The sequence below is a fragment of the Rhinolophus ferrumequinum genome, chromosome 9, assembly GCF_004115265.2.
Source record: "Rhinolophus ferrumequinum isolate MPI-CBG mRhiFer1 chromosome 9, mRhiFer1_v1.p, whole genome shotgun sequence".
NCBI lineage: Eukaryota > Metazoa > Chordata > Mammalia > Chiroptera > Rhinolophidae > Rhinolophus > Rhinolophus ferrumequinum.
The window spans coordinates 86,708,705-86,724,716 of NC_046292.1; the positions used below are offsets into that span (position 1 = coordinate 86,708,705).

At 41.6% G+C, this 16,012-nt stretch overlaps 1 protein-coding gene across 6 annotated transcripts in view; it reads right to left on the reverse strand.

Annotated features, from left to right (window-relative positions):
- RREB1 (ras responsive element binding protein 1) overlaps positions 1-16,012 on the reverse strand; it is a 165,344-nt gene that overhangs the window by 47,152 nt on the left and 102,180 nt on the right. For all 6 annotated transcript variants that reach the window (XM_033113650.1, XM_033113651.1, XM_033113653.1 and 3 more), the window contains 2 exons: positions 12,544-12,633; positions 11,395-11,558 (listed from right to left, as the gene is read on the reverse strand). In XM_033113650.1, the coding sequence (XP_032969541.1) occupies positions 11,395-11,558; positions 12,544-12,633 (254 nt within the window). The remainder of the gene's footprint in view (positions 1-11,394; positions 11,559-12,543; positions 12,634-16,012) is intronic.

The window sequence follows — 16,012 nt, forward strand, 5'->3', positions numbered from 1 at the left end:
TGACATATACATATGCTAAGATTTCTGCGCTGCTGGATCACTTTTTAGTAGAGGAGTGGGGGCAGATTTTGTTGCTAATCACCTTCCTTAACAAATCAGAAAGAGGTTGACAGTGAGTGGGCAGGTTTAGATGTTTGCTAGCACCAGCTTGTTCAGCCCAAACAGGTTGGACAGGTTGAATATTTAAACAAAGGTGGAAAAATGCAAGGTATAAAGCAGGACGTGCTGTGGAGGAGCTGCAGCCAGCACCTGCAGGTTTAAGTCTGTGATCTAACGCGGGCGCCCCGGCTCGCTCTCCTCCTCCTCTCCACGTTAGTGCTTTCGTATTGTCCAGCGAAACGGGACACCCACTCGGGATCTGTCCAGAGTTCTCAGGACGTCAGGGTGGAGTGGTGGGAGAGGGGCACGCCGCCGGTGACACTCCAGAGCCCCGGCCCGCTCTCCGCTCCTCTTCACACCCCCAGCGAACACATACCGTACCTTCTGTGACCTAATTTCTAGCTCACAATTGCCAGGTTGTTCAAGTGCAGGCAAGCAAGGATGCTGCAGACTGTGATGCCATTCACCAGTTTTACCTGGTGCAACTGAGCTTTTTAAATATTTCAACAAGATATGTCAAAACTGCCATACTACCTGCATTCAAGAGAATATTTCTTTTGCATCTGCTTAATCTCCAAAAGCAAACTAATAGACAAACACCATCTCTGCCAAAACAGAAGAAAACCTAAGTTAAAAACGACAGCATCCAGTTGGCTAAATGACAATGAACTATAAACTATTTAATTATGAAGCAGATCATAAATTTGAGAATCAGCGATAGGATGAAAAAGGCTTGACCGGTGTTGAACACATCCCAAACTTGATGGTTTTATGGACAAACTCTGGCATAACTGAACTTGAACTGGTTCGTCAGAGAAAAATACAGAATCAAAAGTGAGCACGAGCCACAAGCACATTTTTCAAATATCCGTTCAAAAAATGTAAGATAAATTATTCTGATTGTTAAGGAGCACTAGAAAAGAAAACAAAAAACAAAGTGGAGGAAAAAATGTTTCAGAGACTGTCAGTCTAGCAAACATAAAAGAGGCTGCACACAGACCGTCGGCTGAAATGGGTCCTTTCAGCTTTGCTATTTTCTTACACTTTTTTATCTCATTTGAATAATAGTCATGTGACAAATCGCTCTGACCTGTCCCTTTTTAAAATTGAGGTACAACTGACATAGCATTATATTAGTTCCAGGTGGACAATGTCATGAATTGCTATTTGCACACTGACGTGTTTCTTTTCTCAGGGAATAGTGAGTGGTAGCTTCCTACTGTTGTTTACAGATTTCTAGAACGTAAAGAATTCTGAAAGGGACCACAGATGCTCATCTAATAGTATAAATGCTTATCCACATGAAAAAAATAAAAACACCACAGAACAAGCAAGCCCCAAAACAGTGTTCAAATGATGAAGATTTTCACAATTCAGAAAAGGAGATGGGGGCACAGAGCACACAGCTCCCCTACAGATCATGGCTCTCAGGCCGTTAGTTGGGTTCTGAGAACACAGCTTCCGCACGCTGGTGCTTGAAGGGCACAAAATCTACCGTGTTTCCCCGAAAAGAAGACCTAGCCGGACAATCAGCTCTAATGTGTCTTTTGGAGCAAAAATTAATATAAAAAATAATATGTATTATATAAGACCCGGCCTTATATTATAGTAAAATAAGACCGGGTCTTATTAATTTTTGCTCCAAAAGACGCATTAGAGCTGATTGTCCGGCTAGGTCTTCTTTTCGGGGAAACACGGTATTTTCTTGGTTTTGTAAAATACACTTGCTTCCCAGCATGCACAGGGACTGATGGGCTAAACTTTCCTCAGGAAGACGAGAAAGGGAGGGAACTACAATTTGTTGAACATCTTATGTGAGCCAGAGGCTTGGGTATATATGATAGCATTTAATTCCCACAGTAACTCAGTGAGCAAAACATTACCCTGTTAGAGATGAAGAAAAGGGATACGCTCTTCACCATTTCGTGAGCACCTTGTATTTGGTCCTAGGCAGAGAGGGAGGAGGAGCTCGCAGGACACACACAGAGGCCGCCTTTACTGAAACCACTACTGAAGTAAAAATAAAAGCAAACAGGCTTCAATTCTGGCTGATGAGATTTAAAAAGAGGCTAAAATCATTTACATATAACCAAACAACAGACTTCTGATATTTTTTCCCCTCTGGTGAAAAAATAAGTTTCAACCCTTATTAAAGAAATGATTTTTAAACTATACCTGAAGTATGTCTATTTCAGGACACACAGCACTAAAACTGTGTACAGAAACTGCCTTGATACCAAGTACTACCATCAGGAAACTACCAAATACTCAACTCAACACCCGCCATACGTAAGGATCGCGTGTCCAGCACAGTTCATACGGATATGCTGTGTCTACATCATCAAAGTCTCATTGACACAAACCTCTCAACCCCCTTTGTACAGAGCACGGAGCATTTATCATCTTCTAAGTGGAGCTGAGTATCGTAAGATCTTTGAGCATCCTCAAAAGATATTTTCTTCTCATTTGTCTTTCTCCCAAGGGAGAGATACTTAGTTGTAGATAACTTAAATGTTATTATATGATCATTTCCCCCTTCTTTTTAAAATAAGTATTTCCCCCAAAAAAGCAAATGTTCGTAACAGTCCTGAGTAGGGTGACCCACAGATTTTTATTCTACAAATAAATAATTTCTTCCCATGTGAGCTGGCCCGATACCTTCCTTCCCTCACAGGAATTTGTCAGGGGAGCATGCACCTGGAGACTAAGACTCGTTTCAAAATGGAACTAGCTGAGCCTTTCAGTGGTCACTTCCACTTCTGAGAAGGTAGCAAGTGCCAGAGCTAGTTACAATGTGTCTCCAGACGCTCAGTATTACCACGCTGGAAACCCACAGCGCCCTTCCTCTTGATATGCTCCAAAGGTGAAAAGTGAATGCTCCTTCCGAGACACTGGCCCACCTCTGCTCCTTCTGTCCTTTAATGCCAGCCACCTGTTCAGATACCCAAGTTCGGCTGTGCATGCCAAGGGCTGGCTCCGCCTGAGCATCTGAAAGGAGTGTGCTAAATTCAGAGCCTCTGCGGTCTCATTTGTCATGGAGTAGGTCACATTTCTGTGCAGCGAATGTTTTCTTCCAGCATAATAGGAACACATAAGCCTCTGTTCCTGAAGACTGTCCATTATCCAGCGGCATCCTCAGGGGCTATGTTCCTGTACTTAGCAACAGAAAACGTCATGCTCGCTGCAGGAGGAAAGAAAGCCCTTGGCAAACAAGGAGAGGATGTTCCAGGGACTTCCCTCCCTCATCCTCACTCTGCTAATGCCACAGCTGAGATGAGAGCACACCCTTGCTCTCTGGAGAACAAATGGAGAAGTTAGCTGGGACTCCTGCCAGGCTCTTCAGCGTGTCCTTACCATAAGATACATACCACAACTCTCTCTATAGCTTACAAGCCTATAGTTTGTAAAACGAGGAGCAAAGTGGGAGCTAATTTCCTATTTTACAATCTGCAGAAGAGAAAAACACCCATTTCAGAGATAAGATTTCTTTCAAATGAGGTCTGTTTCAACCCTCTCTTTCAAGTATCATCACCTCTTCCTACCTCTGCAGTCCAGCACTTTCTGGAAAGTTTTGCAAATCACAAAGCTCAATGCCCTTTTTCCTACATCGAGCTCTCCCAGAGGGCGTGCTCTGGCTCAGTTTCCCAAGTTTGTTTTGGAAGACAAGCACTGCTCGTTTAAATTTTCAACGTGGGAGCAACTGATAAAGAGTTCTGGGAAGTTAAAAGCTGGAGCCACGGTGATGTTTCCATGATACATGTTTTGTACTTGATGGCAAAGTGTTATCCTGCTCAGGAACTGAGCTGTGGTTAGGAAGGTTTGGGATAAAGGATTTTCAAACCCCAGAAGCACAAAAATCCGCAGACAGGGAAGTGGCAACTTAAAACACTGTACCAGGTATGGTAATAAATTGAGAAGGTCTCTTCCCAACCTTTCTCAAAATGAGCTAGAATTACATCAGTGTTGTCTCCCTAGTTACCAAATATACAATTACTTTTTAAATATTTGAATTTATTCACTAGAATTAAATTATAAGAAGTTTTGGGCTTTATCAGAGCTGCAATGCAACTGTGAACATGATAACACCTAACATAATTTAATATGCTGATTCTGCGGTTTATTTTCTTTTTCTTTTTTGTAAGGAGGGCACAGCTCACAGTGGCCCATGTGGGGATCGAACCGGAAACCCTGGTGTTACTATTAGCACCATGCTCTAACCAACTGAGCTAACTGGCCACCCCAACAGTTTATTTTTTTACTAATATAACAGTTCTATTGAGTTGATTATGTGCTGACGGTCCTCTCATAAAACTAAGATAAAGGAAACTAACACATCCTCATAAAATGACTAGTAGTCAAAGGAAATGCAGTGAGTTGTTCTACAAAGTGAGTGGCTACAGAGAGTACCTCACTACCAGTTAAGAATAACGAATAACATTGAAAAGGACGCAGTTCTTGGGGTCCATGTGGTAAGATGTGGCACGAGGCCCTCTGAGTGTCGCAGCAACAGAAATCTGAAGAGCCCAGACCTGCCTCCTACAGCACGCTGCTCAACAGTAAACATGGGGCGGGCGACGCTTATCTGGAGGAATGTGCACACGCGAAGATATGCATCACACGTGCGTGCACAGGCAACCTTCACAACGGGGCGGTGAGCAGGAGGCCAGGGCAGGTGAGCCACGTGCTTCTAAACACACCGTGTTCCAGGCCCGCAGGAGCAAGGGAGCTGGAAATGCACACGCAGGGACTCCAGTCACAGCAGACATCCCATTCAATCTGCATCCCTCAGGGAGGGGAGCGAGAATCTGAGCACAGAGCGATGATGTCACATGAAGCCTACCGGCAAGGGGGGTCAAGAGCAGGTTACAAACAAGATGAATGGGGACACGGTGGGGGGTGGTGCTCAGGGCACACGAAGCCAGGCTTGAGGGTCTCTAATCTCTCAACTCCGCATGGGCTCCACGCCGCCCCTCCTTCCCCCCAGGGCAGCTCCTGGCTCTGCTCAATCCTAGCTTGTCCACAGACTTTGGGAAGCAGCAGCAGAGGAAGGAAAATGAAAAAAAAAAAGGACTTCGGTCTTCAACACAAACGCAGTCAACTGACTTCCTTCCATGCTTTGTAAAGCAAGTGAGGATGCAGCTGATCGGTTTGGGTTTCACAATTCTGTTTAATTCCTGCACACGTGTCCCAGGGCAGCTCCGGCCCCTGATTAATGTTAACACAGGTATGTGCCCATATCGCAGCTCACTACGCAGTCTGGGATTCTGGAACAGATCCATCCAGACAAATAAATCCAACTCCACTCTCTCTGGCACATTTTTGTAACTATTTTCACATTTTTATAATCTTTTTTTTTCAAAACTACAGTTTCACCAACAAATGAAGATGTTAGTGATTGTGACTGATTACCAAACAGCAAATATTCTTTTAACCCATTACTTGAAATTTTCTTCAGAGAACATAAAATAAACGTGGTGTGATAAACTCAAATATTCTAAATAAGCTTTTTGTTATTTAAATTATAAATTTCATATAGCAAAAAGCAAAACAAAAACAAAAAACAACCTCTCAGTTTATTACCTGGCATTATATGAACGTTTACTTGGTATATTTTCCCTCAGTGGCACACACAGTATTAGTGACCATTTATTTATAAATACTGTTTAACAACCATCAACCTAAACGCTTTGCAAGTATTCATTCACGAATCTCCACAATGTTCCCAAGATGTTAGTGCACGTATCACAGCCTTCTACAGATGAAGTAACTGAGACACGGGGAGGTCAAGTAACGGTCTCGGGTCACACAGCTAGGAGTGGCAGGCCTCTCACAGACTATCACAGGGTGGCCCCAGCTCTAACAATACAAACTCAGGAACACCCCCCACCCGGACATTTCCATAGTACACTGTCAGACTTCACAATGCTTACACAAACATTACTGCATTTGAGCACAAGTTCTAAATGAGGTTTTTCTATGAGGTTCTTCTATGCCATTTTGTTAAAGTGTAGAAAAATTAAAGAGATTTCTGCAAAGTTCTGCAGGATTAGGACTAGAACTCAGTCCCCAACAATTAGTCCTCTCCTCCAAATCAAGATGATTCATAATAAAATCAGTACAAAATCCAAAATTAGCACAAACATCTCTAAGGCCTGCTTTGAAAAAATAACAACTGTAATATATACACTGTTCATAAGTGAGAAATGTGTCTTAGGATAAAATCAAGGGCCGTGCTATAAAAAATTCAAGATCATTTCTAAGTCTATCCATGTATACCCAAACAACACACCGTAATAAAACTCAATAAAAAGCTATTCCATGCTCACCAAATACAATGTACTGTGCTAGTAGGACGGCTGAAATAGTTTAACAGTGAAAATAACACTCTATGACAACATGGAATTGTTTGGTTTTTTTGGGGGTGGTGGTGGTGGGGCGGTACTTTTTTTCTAAGATGCCGAGAAGATGGAAGGTACACAATTATTCCTCAGATTGATGTTAAAAAGTATGGCCTCTAAGCCTACGTGCAAATCCCAGCACTGTCTGTTACTCTGATCCTAAGCAACTTTCCTTATTTGCAAAATGGGATAATAATGCTACAAACCTTACAGGTGGAGTACATAAAAATAAATGGAGATGGACAAGCAAATAGGAGATTTTAACAATGTATATACATCAGCTCATCTAGAGAACACTGCACCCAGCAACAGCAGAATACACACTCTTCTCAAACAGACATGGGATATTCTCCAATATGGACCATATGCTGAGCCATAAAATGAGCCTAAATAAATTTAAAAGGATTGAAATCATACAAAGAAAGTTCACCAACTATTATGGAATGAAATCAGAAATTATTAAGGGAAGGAAATTTGGAAAGTCACAAATATGTGGAAATTGAACAACACACTCCTAAATAACCAATGGATCAAAGAAGAAATCACAAGAAAAATTAGAACATACTTTGTGATGAATGAAAGAAAAATACAATATACAAAATCTTATGGGACACGACTAAAGCAATTTTAAAGAGAAATTTATAAATGCAAATGTCTATATTAAAAAAGAAGTTCTCAAATCAATAACCTCATCTTTTCTACCTTAAAACACTGAAAAAAGAGCAAACTAAACTTAAAACAAGTAGAGGGAGGGAAATAATGTTTAGAGCAGAAAATTAATGAAATAGAGAACAGAAAAGCAATAGAGGAAAAATCAATAGAACTAAAAGTTGTTTCTTTGAAAAGACCAACAGAATTGACATATATTTAGCTACATTGATTAAGGAAAAAAAATAGAGAAGACTCAAATTATTAAAATCAGGAATGAAAGGGGACAATACTACCGACCTTACAGGATAAAAAGGATTATAGGGGAATACTATGAACAACTGTATGCCAACCAATTAGATAACTTATGTAAATGGCAAAATTCCTGGAAAAGACATAAAATACTGAAACTGACTCAAGAATAAATAGAAAGTATGAGCAGGCCCATCGTAAGTAAAGAGACTGAATTAGTAATTTAAAAACTTCTCAGAAAGAAAAACCCAGATGGTTTCACTGGTGAATTCTACCAAATATTTAAAGAATTAATACCAACTCTTTACAAACTCTTTCAAAAACAGAGGAGGAGGAGGAAATACTTCCCAGCTCACTCTACGAGGCTGGTATTACACTGATTAATAGCCATGCACAGACATCACAAGAAAACAAAACCAATCAGTCTCTCCTATGAATACAGGCAAAAATCTTTAACAAAATACTAGCAAACCAAATCCATCAATATATGAAAATGATTATACATGGTGACCAAGTGGGATTTATCCCAGGAATAATGTTAGTTTAATACCCAAAAACAGAATAAAGGACAAAAACAACCTGACCATCTCAGTAGATGCAGGAAAAGCATATGACAAAATCCACTCTGTCATGATAAAAACACTCAGCAAACTACAAATAGAAAGAAACCTGAATTGATAAAAGGGCATTTATGAAAACCACAACTACCATCATATTTAAATGTGAAAAGACTGAATGCTTTCTCCCTAAGATCAGAAAAAAGACAAGGATGTCCATTCTCTTCGTTTCTAATTAACACTGTGCTGGAGGGTCTAACCAGGGCTAGCAGGTAAGAAAAATAAAAGGTATCCAGATTAGTTTCAAAGGAGAAATAAAGCTTCTTGTAGATGCCATGACCTTGTATACAGAACATCCTAAGTAACTATTAGAATGAGTAAACAAGGTCAGTGAGATTGCAGAAAACGAGACAAATATAAATTCTGAATTGTTTTTATACACTAGCAATGCAAAATCAAAAAATGAAATTAGAAAACAATTCCACTTACAATACCACCAAAAAGAAAAAAACACTTAAGAATAAATTTAACAGAATATAAAACTTGCACTCTGTAAACTATAAAATATAGTTGAAAGAAATCCAGTAAGACCTATGGAAATGGAAAATGTCCCATGGTCACAGATTTAATATGGCTAAGATGGCAATGCCCCCAAATTGATCTATACATTTTGCAATGCCTATTATTATTCCAGATGCTTTTTTTGCGGAAACTGACAAGCTGATCCTAAAATTCATACAGAAATGCAAGCAACCCAGAATAGCCAAAACAATCTTGAAAAAGATCAAAGCTGGAGGACCGACACCTCCTGATTTCAAAACTTACCCAAAAGCTACAGTAATCAATATAGTGTTAGCCAGGATACACATGTAGATCAATGGAAGAGAACTGAGAGTACAGAAATAAATCCTTACATTTACGGTCAACTGAATTTTGACAAAGGTGGAAAGACAATTCAATAGGGAAAGAAAAGTCTTTTCTACCAATAGTGCAAAAGACTGAACTTGGACCCATTCCTTACGCTACACACAAATATTAACTCAAATAGATCATGGACTTAAATGTTAAGAACTAAAATTATGAAACTCATGAGATTTCACTTCACACCTATTAGGATGGCTGTAATGAAAAAAGAAAAGCAAGTTAACATGGGTTGCCAAGGATGTGGAAAAACTGGAACCCTCATACACTGCTAGTGGGAATGTAAAGTGCTGACGTAGCTGCTTTGGGAAACAGTGCGGCAGGTCCTTGGGATGTTAAACACGGAGTTCCACAAGCCAACAATTCCACTCCTAGGTATCTACCCAAAAGAAGTGCAAACATGTGTCCGCACAAAAAACTGTTCAATAATGGTCATTATTCATAATAGCCAAAAGGTGGGAACAACTCAAATGCTCAAATGTCCACCAACTGAAGAAGAGATAAGTAAAATGTGGTATCCATACAATGGACTCAATGGACTATCATTTGACAATAAAACGGAATGAAGTACTGACATACGCTACAACACTGATGAATCTTGAAAACTTCATGCCAAATGAAAGAAGCCAGTCACAAAAGACCACGTATTATGATTCCATTTAAATGACATGTGCAGAATATGCAAATCCAGAGACAGAAAGTAGGTTAGTGTTTTCCTAGCGCTGGAGGATGGGAAATAATGGGAAGTGACTACTAATGGGTATGGGTTTCTTTTTGGGGTGATGAAAATATCCTCAAATTGATTGTAGTGATGGTTGCATAACTGTGAATATTAATAAACCCCACTGAATTGCACACTTCAAATGGGTGAAACGTAATGTATAGTGTATAGATTGTATCTCATAAAGACGTGAACAAGTTTTTTAAAAATAAATAGAAAGTGCTTAGCCTGATACACAGTGCACCACAGCGTTAGTTATGACTGTTTTATATATTGTCAGACACGTCACTGCAGAAGGCAGTAACTACGCCTTTTACAGGTGTGTTAACATGCGCCACAGTGAATCACAGATACTGTCTCAAAATGGAAATTCTCCAAATCAGAAGTGATTGGGCCTCAGACCAAAGAGGCTCATGAAGGATCATAAGCAGCAAGTGTCAGGCCCACAGCAGCAGGAGGAGGGTACTTCTCACGAGGTACCCACCACCCTCTGCCCAGTAGAGCTGGCCCTTGGAGAGTGCCACTGAGCAGGGGGCTCGGGAGGAGACAGCAGGGAAACCGCCCAAGAAGGGAACAGACAGGCAGTAATACCTCTAGGACCAGATTCTGAGAGGACAAGTATGTAAGGAAAGACATGGGGGAGAGAGAAGTAGGCAAAACAAAACAAATTGGCAAACAGAAGGCAAAATGATACTAACAGTCTGATACGGTGGGAAAAAGCAAAAAGCTAAAATACAAAATATCTTATTAAAAAATGGCAACGGGATTCACTCCTTCATTGTATCAAAAAGACTCCTAGGAGGAGATGAGGGGCAAAGAGGACTGAAGTTTTTATATGGGGAAAAAACCCAAAACACTTTGTAAAAAGCCCTTTCAGAAAATCATACTGTACTTCATTTCCAACAGTTCAGACTGAGAAATCCATAGGCTTTAAATTATTGCAGTATTACTTAGAAATGCAAACAATAACGAGTAACATTTATTGTCTTACCGCGTGCCAGGACCTGCAACCTGAACGTATTTCCTAGTCCTCATCCTAGTCCAATGATGTGAATACCATTAAAAATAGCATTTTAAAGAGGAGATAACTGAGGTACAAAGGTTAAGTAACTTGCTAAAGGATGGGAAATTTACAAGTGGCAGAGTTCACATTTGAAATAAGGTGCCTAATTCCAAAATCCAGAAATTTAGCACTATACCAATATGTCCCAAATACCATCAGTGGTTCATGAAATGATTTTAGGTGGAACAAACTGGACCATCTTATATTAGTATTTATAGATAAAATTTTAATATGCCCACCACTCAGCTAAACCTCTTTCTCCCTCAGGAAGTAAATTCCTGACGTTTATCAGATTTTTCCCCCTTCATTTTATCCTATCCTGAAGCTCCAGGACCAGATCACTTAACTGTTTATTCAAAGGCCCCAGACAGTTTTTGCAAGGAAAAGACCTGCAGACATCTGCAAGTAGTTTCAAAAAGGCCAGGGTTACCGTGTTACTCCTTGAGGGTTCCTCTATTATCTGATAAGCTGCCCACCTCTGGCACCCAAACAAAGAAACTCCGATTGGCAAAGGGGGAAGGACTCTGTTTCACCCTGATCCCCAAAGGGCCAAAGACCTACCCAGGCCTTTCTGTTTCCCACAGCGAAAAACCCCTACTACACAGGAGACAGTATGCACACCCAGAACCGCTTCCGGCCTTTCCATACAGTGAACAGAACTCAGAACTCAGAACAGCTTTAGGCCACTCTGTCAACCTCCAGACCCAGCCACCAGCCCCGGCGGCCCTCACCCACCTGTGCATGTTCCCATTGGTGGTAAAAGACTGGCCGCACACAGTGCACTTGTAAGGCCTCTCGCCGGAGTGCACCAGCATGTGACGGTCCAGGGAGCTGGCCGAGCTCAGCGACTTCCCGCAGATGCTGCACGAGTGGTCTGCCCCTCCGGTGTCCGTGTTGTGCTGCAGAGAGCAGGCGTCACAGGGGTCACTTGGGAAGATGGGTCAAAACTGGGGGACGCAAATTCAGGGCTTTGTAAAAACCCCGTAAAGCTGCTCAGCTCTTTTTTTCTGTTTCATTTTCAATATCTTCCTGAATGTCAAAATCTATCAGGAACACAGGCAAATAAATACTTTGCACCATCTTCTTTCATTCCCATGTTCTAGTTTTGAAAAATACTTCTTGCGCAAGACTCAGAGAGGTGGAATCTCTGAAGGTCTTTCTTGGAGATACATATAGATTAACTGGCCACATATATGAACATGAACAGAAGACTCTTGGCTATGAAGCAAACATGTGAAATATGGTCAATGTGCAGTCCTCAAGTTTGATGACTCAGTCTTGCTGTCAGGGAAAGAGAAGTGAAACCATCTGAGAGTTCTGGCCTCTGAAATAAGATGGAACATGTCCATCCAAACCCAAGTTACTAAATGATGTTATTCTTCAGTACCATGTTATAATTTTATCACTCCTTCATTGCTCTAGATCCATCAGTACTTTGTTATGAATGAGCAATAGCAAGTGAGGGAGGAGGAAAAAAATCTCCTAACAAAGGACAAGAGCCCAAAGAGATCCCACATCCAGCCAGTTCCCTGCTGCCCGACAAGGTTACAGCAATAGAAAGAACAGGAGTCCACACCTCCAATCTCACTGTACTTACTGTAAGGGGATCTGTTCATGCTGACAAGTGATGCATGGTGCAAAGTCTTCTTTATATGTGGTCAGTTAAGTCTATGCTTGCTCAAGTCTGAAAAGGTATTCTGTATTGACCTGGGACTTTACCACAATAACACGGACACACAAGAATTATTTCATAACCACCCCTCAACATAATTAAAATAGTCAATATAAATTAAACACAGCCACTATTCATCATCAGGATCAAATCATTTTGCCCTCTCTTAATAAGGAATGATTGAAAACAAAAATATAAAAGCAGCAGCAAACCTGACGAATGTGCATAGTTAACTGATGCTGTGTAGTGCAAATCTTTTCACACAGGGGACAGTTATAGGAAGACTTCTCCTCTTTCATTTCCTGAAAAGATATAATAAAGGGAGAATCAATTTCACTTCGCAGTAAACTAGTACCTCTTATTTCTATTATAAGCACCTGTGTCTCAAGAGCTGTAGCAATGAAACAGCTGAGAGCATGGGCTCCGGAGCCTGTCTGGCATGAGCTCGGGCAAGACACCGTCCTGGCAGCCCTCAGTTTCCTCATCTGTAAAATGGGAAGAGTAACAGCATCTAACCACATCACACTGTGATGAGGATTAATTCAGTTAACACATGGAAAGCACTGGAATGGTGCCTGGCACAGAGTAAGTGCTCAGTAAATATTAGAGTTCTTATCAGATCAACACCATTTCATTAATCAGTGATAGTGAGAAATTAAGCACTAAGTCATGGCAGAGCTAAAAAAGGAATATGCTTTTCCCCAAGTCTGACCCAGGATCCTGCCACTATTTTCTACTTGGTCTCGAGGTCCCCAAAACACATGAGAGGCAGTGAAGTTCTCAGGACAAAAACCCACCCTCCCAATGGAAGGCCAGAGCCCGGCTGTGCGCCCAACAGGCATCAGTGTGACCCTTTTACTTGCTGCCAGCCAGCGCCTGCCCAACACTGTTCCTAAATAGCTAAGAATGAGAATGAGAATGTCGGCCTGTCGAAACTGTGATAGGGAATGACATCCCAAACTGAAGACGTCCATAGAGGTGACAAAAGAACCAGCTCACTAGGTGAAGTGGCTCATGTTCTGCTCCCTCAAAATGAATAGGACAGGCTTCCTTCAGGCAATAGATTTTACCTTTTTAAGGAAAATGACAAGCTCCTTCACTGAGCATATGCTGTAAGTCCTCTTTCAAAATAATTCATGGAGGGTTGCCATGGACACGTCTGTCTGTCATCGCCTCCTCACCCACACCGGCCCTGAGCTCCACAGGTCTCTGTCACATCCCCAGAGCTAACGGCATCGAGGCCTGGTCACCTCTCCCAGGAATTTGGAGTAGAGATGCTTAGAGACCAAGACCAGTGGGTTTCCAAAGACCAGTAGAGCTTTCTGAAATACAGATTTCTACCAGACTCATGACAGGCTGAATCAGAATCACTGGGGAAAAGGGGGTCTGAACTCCAGGAATCTGTTTGTTTCACAAGCTCCCCAGGAGATGATGGTACGTGTCCAGGTTTAGGGATGACTGAGTTACTAAGTTACGTGATCACAAGCACTTGATTGAAAAGTTCACGTAGGGTTGGAGCAGTCGCAGCATCGTCGCAAGCCCAAGCCATGAGATGCAGCCGGGGAGAATGTCCACACCAGTGGAAGTGGGCATCATACCAGGCAGCCTGAGAAAGAGGGTGGGCTGGACCCACGGGCATCTTTCAACAGACCTCTTTTTCCTTGTACTCATTTGAATGAGTTTCTGTTCCTTCCAAAAATACCAGTTATTGAACACTTACTATGTGCTAAACTCCGTACATAATAGAAACGTTACTTTTTTCACAACCACTAAGAGACAGCCACTATTACAGATCCCATTTTCTGGATGAGGAAACTGGGGTACAGAGAGGCAAGTAATCAGCCCAAAATCACAAGACTATTACGTAGCAGACCCAGGATTAAAACTCAGGCCAGCTGCTCAGCAGCTCATGCCCTCCCTCACTGTGCTATAGAAATCTGACCAAAAAAATAAAAGAGTAACCCCAAGGCACAGAACAGAAACACCTTTGTGGTTGGCTTATGAGAGATGATGAAAATAAAAGTCAACTTGAAGACTATAAAAACGAATGGCACCATAACGCAGACAGAGTGGAGCGAATGCACAATGATTTGTGTGGCTGTTTACAGTGGTTCTCTCTCTCTCCTCTTAAGAATGACAACTCCCACTGTAAGCAATACAGGAGTCCCCCCCATCCACAGTTCCACTTCTTGCGGTTTCAGTTACCTACGGTCAACTACAGTCCAAAAATATTAAACGGAAAATTCTAGAAATAAACAATTTGTAAGTTTTAAATTCTGAACCATTCTGAGTCGTGGGATGAAATCTTGCGCTATCCGGCTCTGTGCGCCTGGGACGTCAATCATCCTTTTGCCCAGCGTCTCCATGCTGTAGACACCCATTAGTCACTTAGTAGCCAGCTCGGTTATCAGGTCGGCTGTCGTGGTATCACAGTGCTTCTGTTCAAGTCACCCTTATTTTACTTCATAAAGGCCCCAAAGTGCAAGAGTAGTGATGCTGGCAATTCGGACACGCCAATGAGAAGCTGTAAAGTGTTTCCTTTAAGTGAAAAGGTTTGTATGTATAGGAAAAAACTGTGTGTGTGTGTGTGTGTGTGTGTAAGGTTCAGTACTATGCATGGTTTTAGGCATCCACTGGGGGTCTTGTCTTGCAGAGTGTCCCCTGTGGAGATGGGGGGACCACTAGACAAACCGTCTCCTAGTCTGTGGCACTGGGTCTGAGAACTAGGTATGCTATACATTTTTTCACTCTCAAATTTTAAAGAATTACAGATATGAATTTTAAGGAAGTTGATTAACCCACAGACAACAAAAACAAAACAAAACACAAAAAAAACACAAGGAAACAAAAAACCTGTCAGTCTCTCCCAGCCATCCATACACTTCCACTCCTCCCAGAGGTATATTGTGTTAATGTGTGTGTGTTTGGGGTGTGAGGTGCGGGTGTCAGACCTTCTCATCCCAGTTCTACAAAGTCAGAATGGGTCTGGCTAAGAACCATCAAACAGAAAAACGAAAAACAAAAGTAGAAACAACAAAATAAGAGCACTCGCTATAATAATGAAAAATGTCTCACAGCCAGGCCAAAACTCAGTCTTTGGGTGTTTTTGTTAAATTATTAGGTTAGCAATAATATATATTTAAAAATTTTTAAAGATTCATCAGGAGGATGTAAATAAATGTTAAAAAGCCAGGTCTCCAAGTGACCAGCTTCTTGAGGAGGTTCATTAAAAAATGCAATGAAACCATCTTTCATTCCCTTTGAGGGACACACTGAGCAGCCCATGGGGCTAACCGGCCTTGATTCTGGGGTTTATCATGAACTGGGACCCAAACTTTCTTTGAGGCTGGCAGTGGCATACTACAGGCCCACAAAATCCATGGTGGTTTGGGAGAAGGAAGTCTGTGAACTCAGATTTAATTTTTATAATTAAACCAAATAGAAAAGGGAGCAATATGATGCTGAAAGAAGCCATACTGGAGAATTCTGAATCCAGTTATTGGGGCTGTGCAAGAGGAAAGAGCACACTTCCTGAGCTGACAGATAACATTAGCAGCTAATGTGATAACTAACCATTCCATAATGAAACAATCTGGCACCTGTGTCAGCGTCTGGCTGTGGTCATCTGTCCTGGAACTCAGTGCTAGCGCTGACGGGACGTCTCCCCAGGGCTCCCTCGCA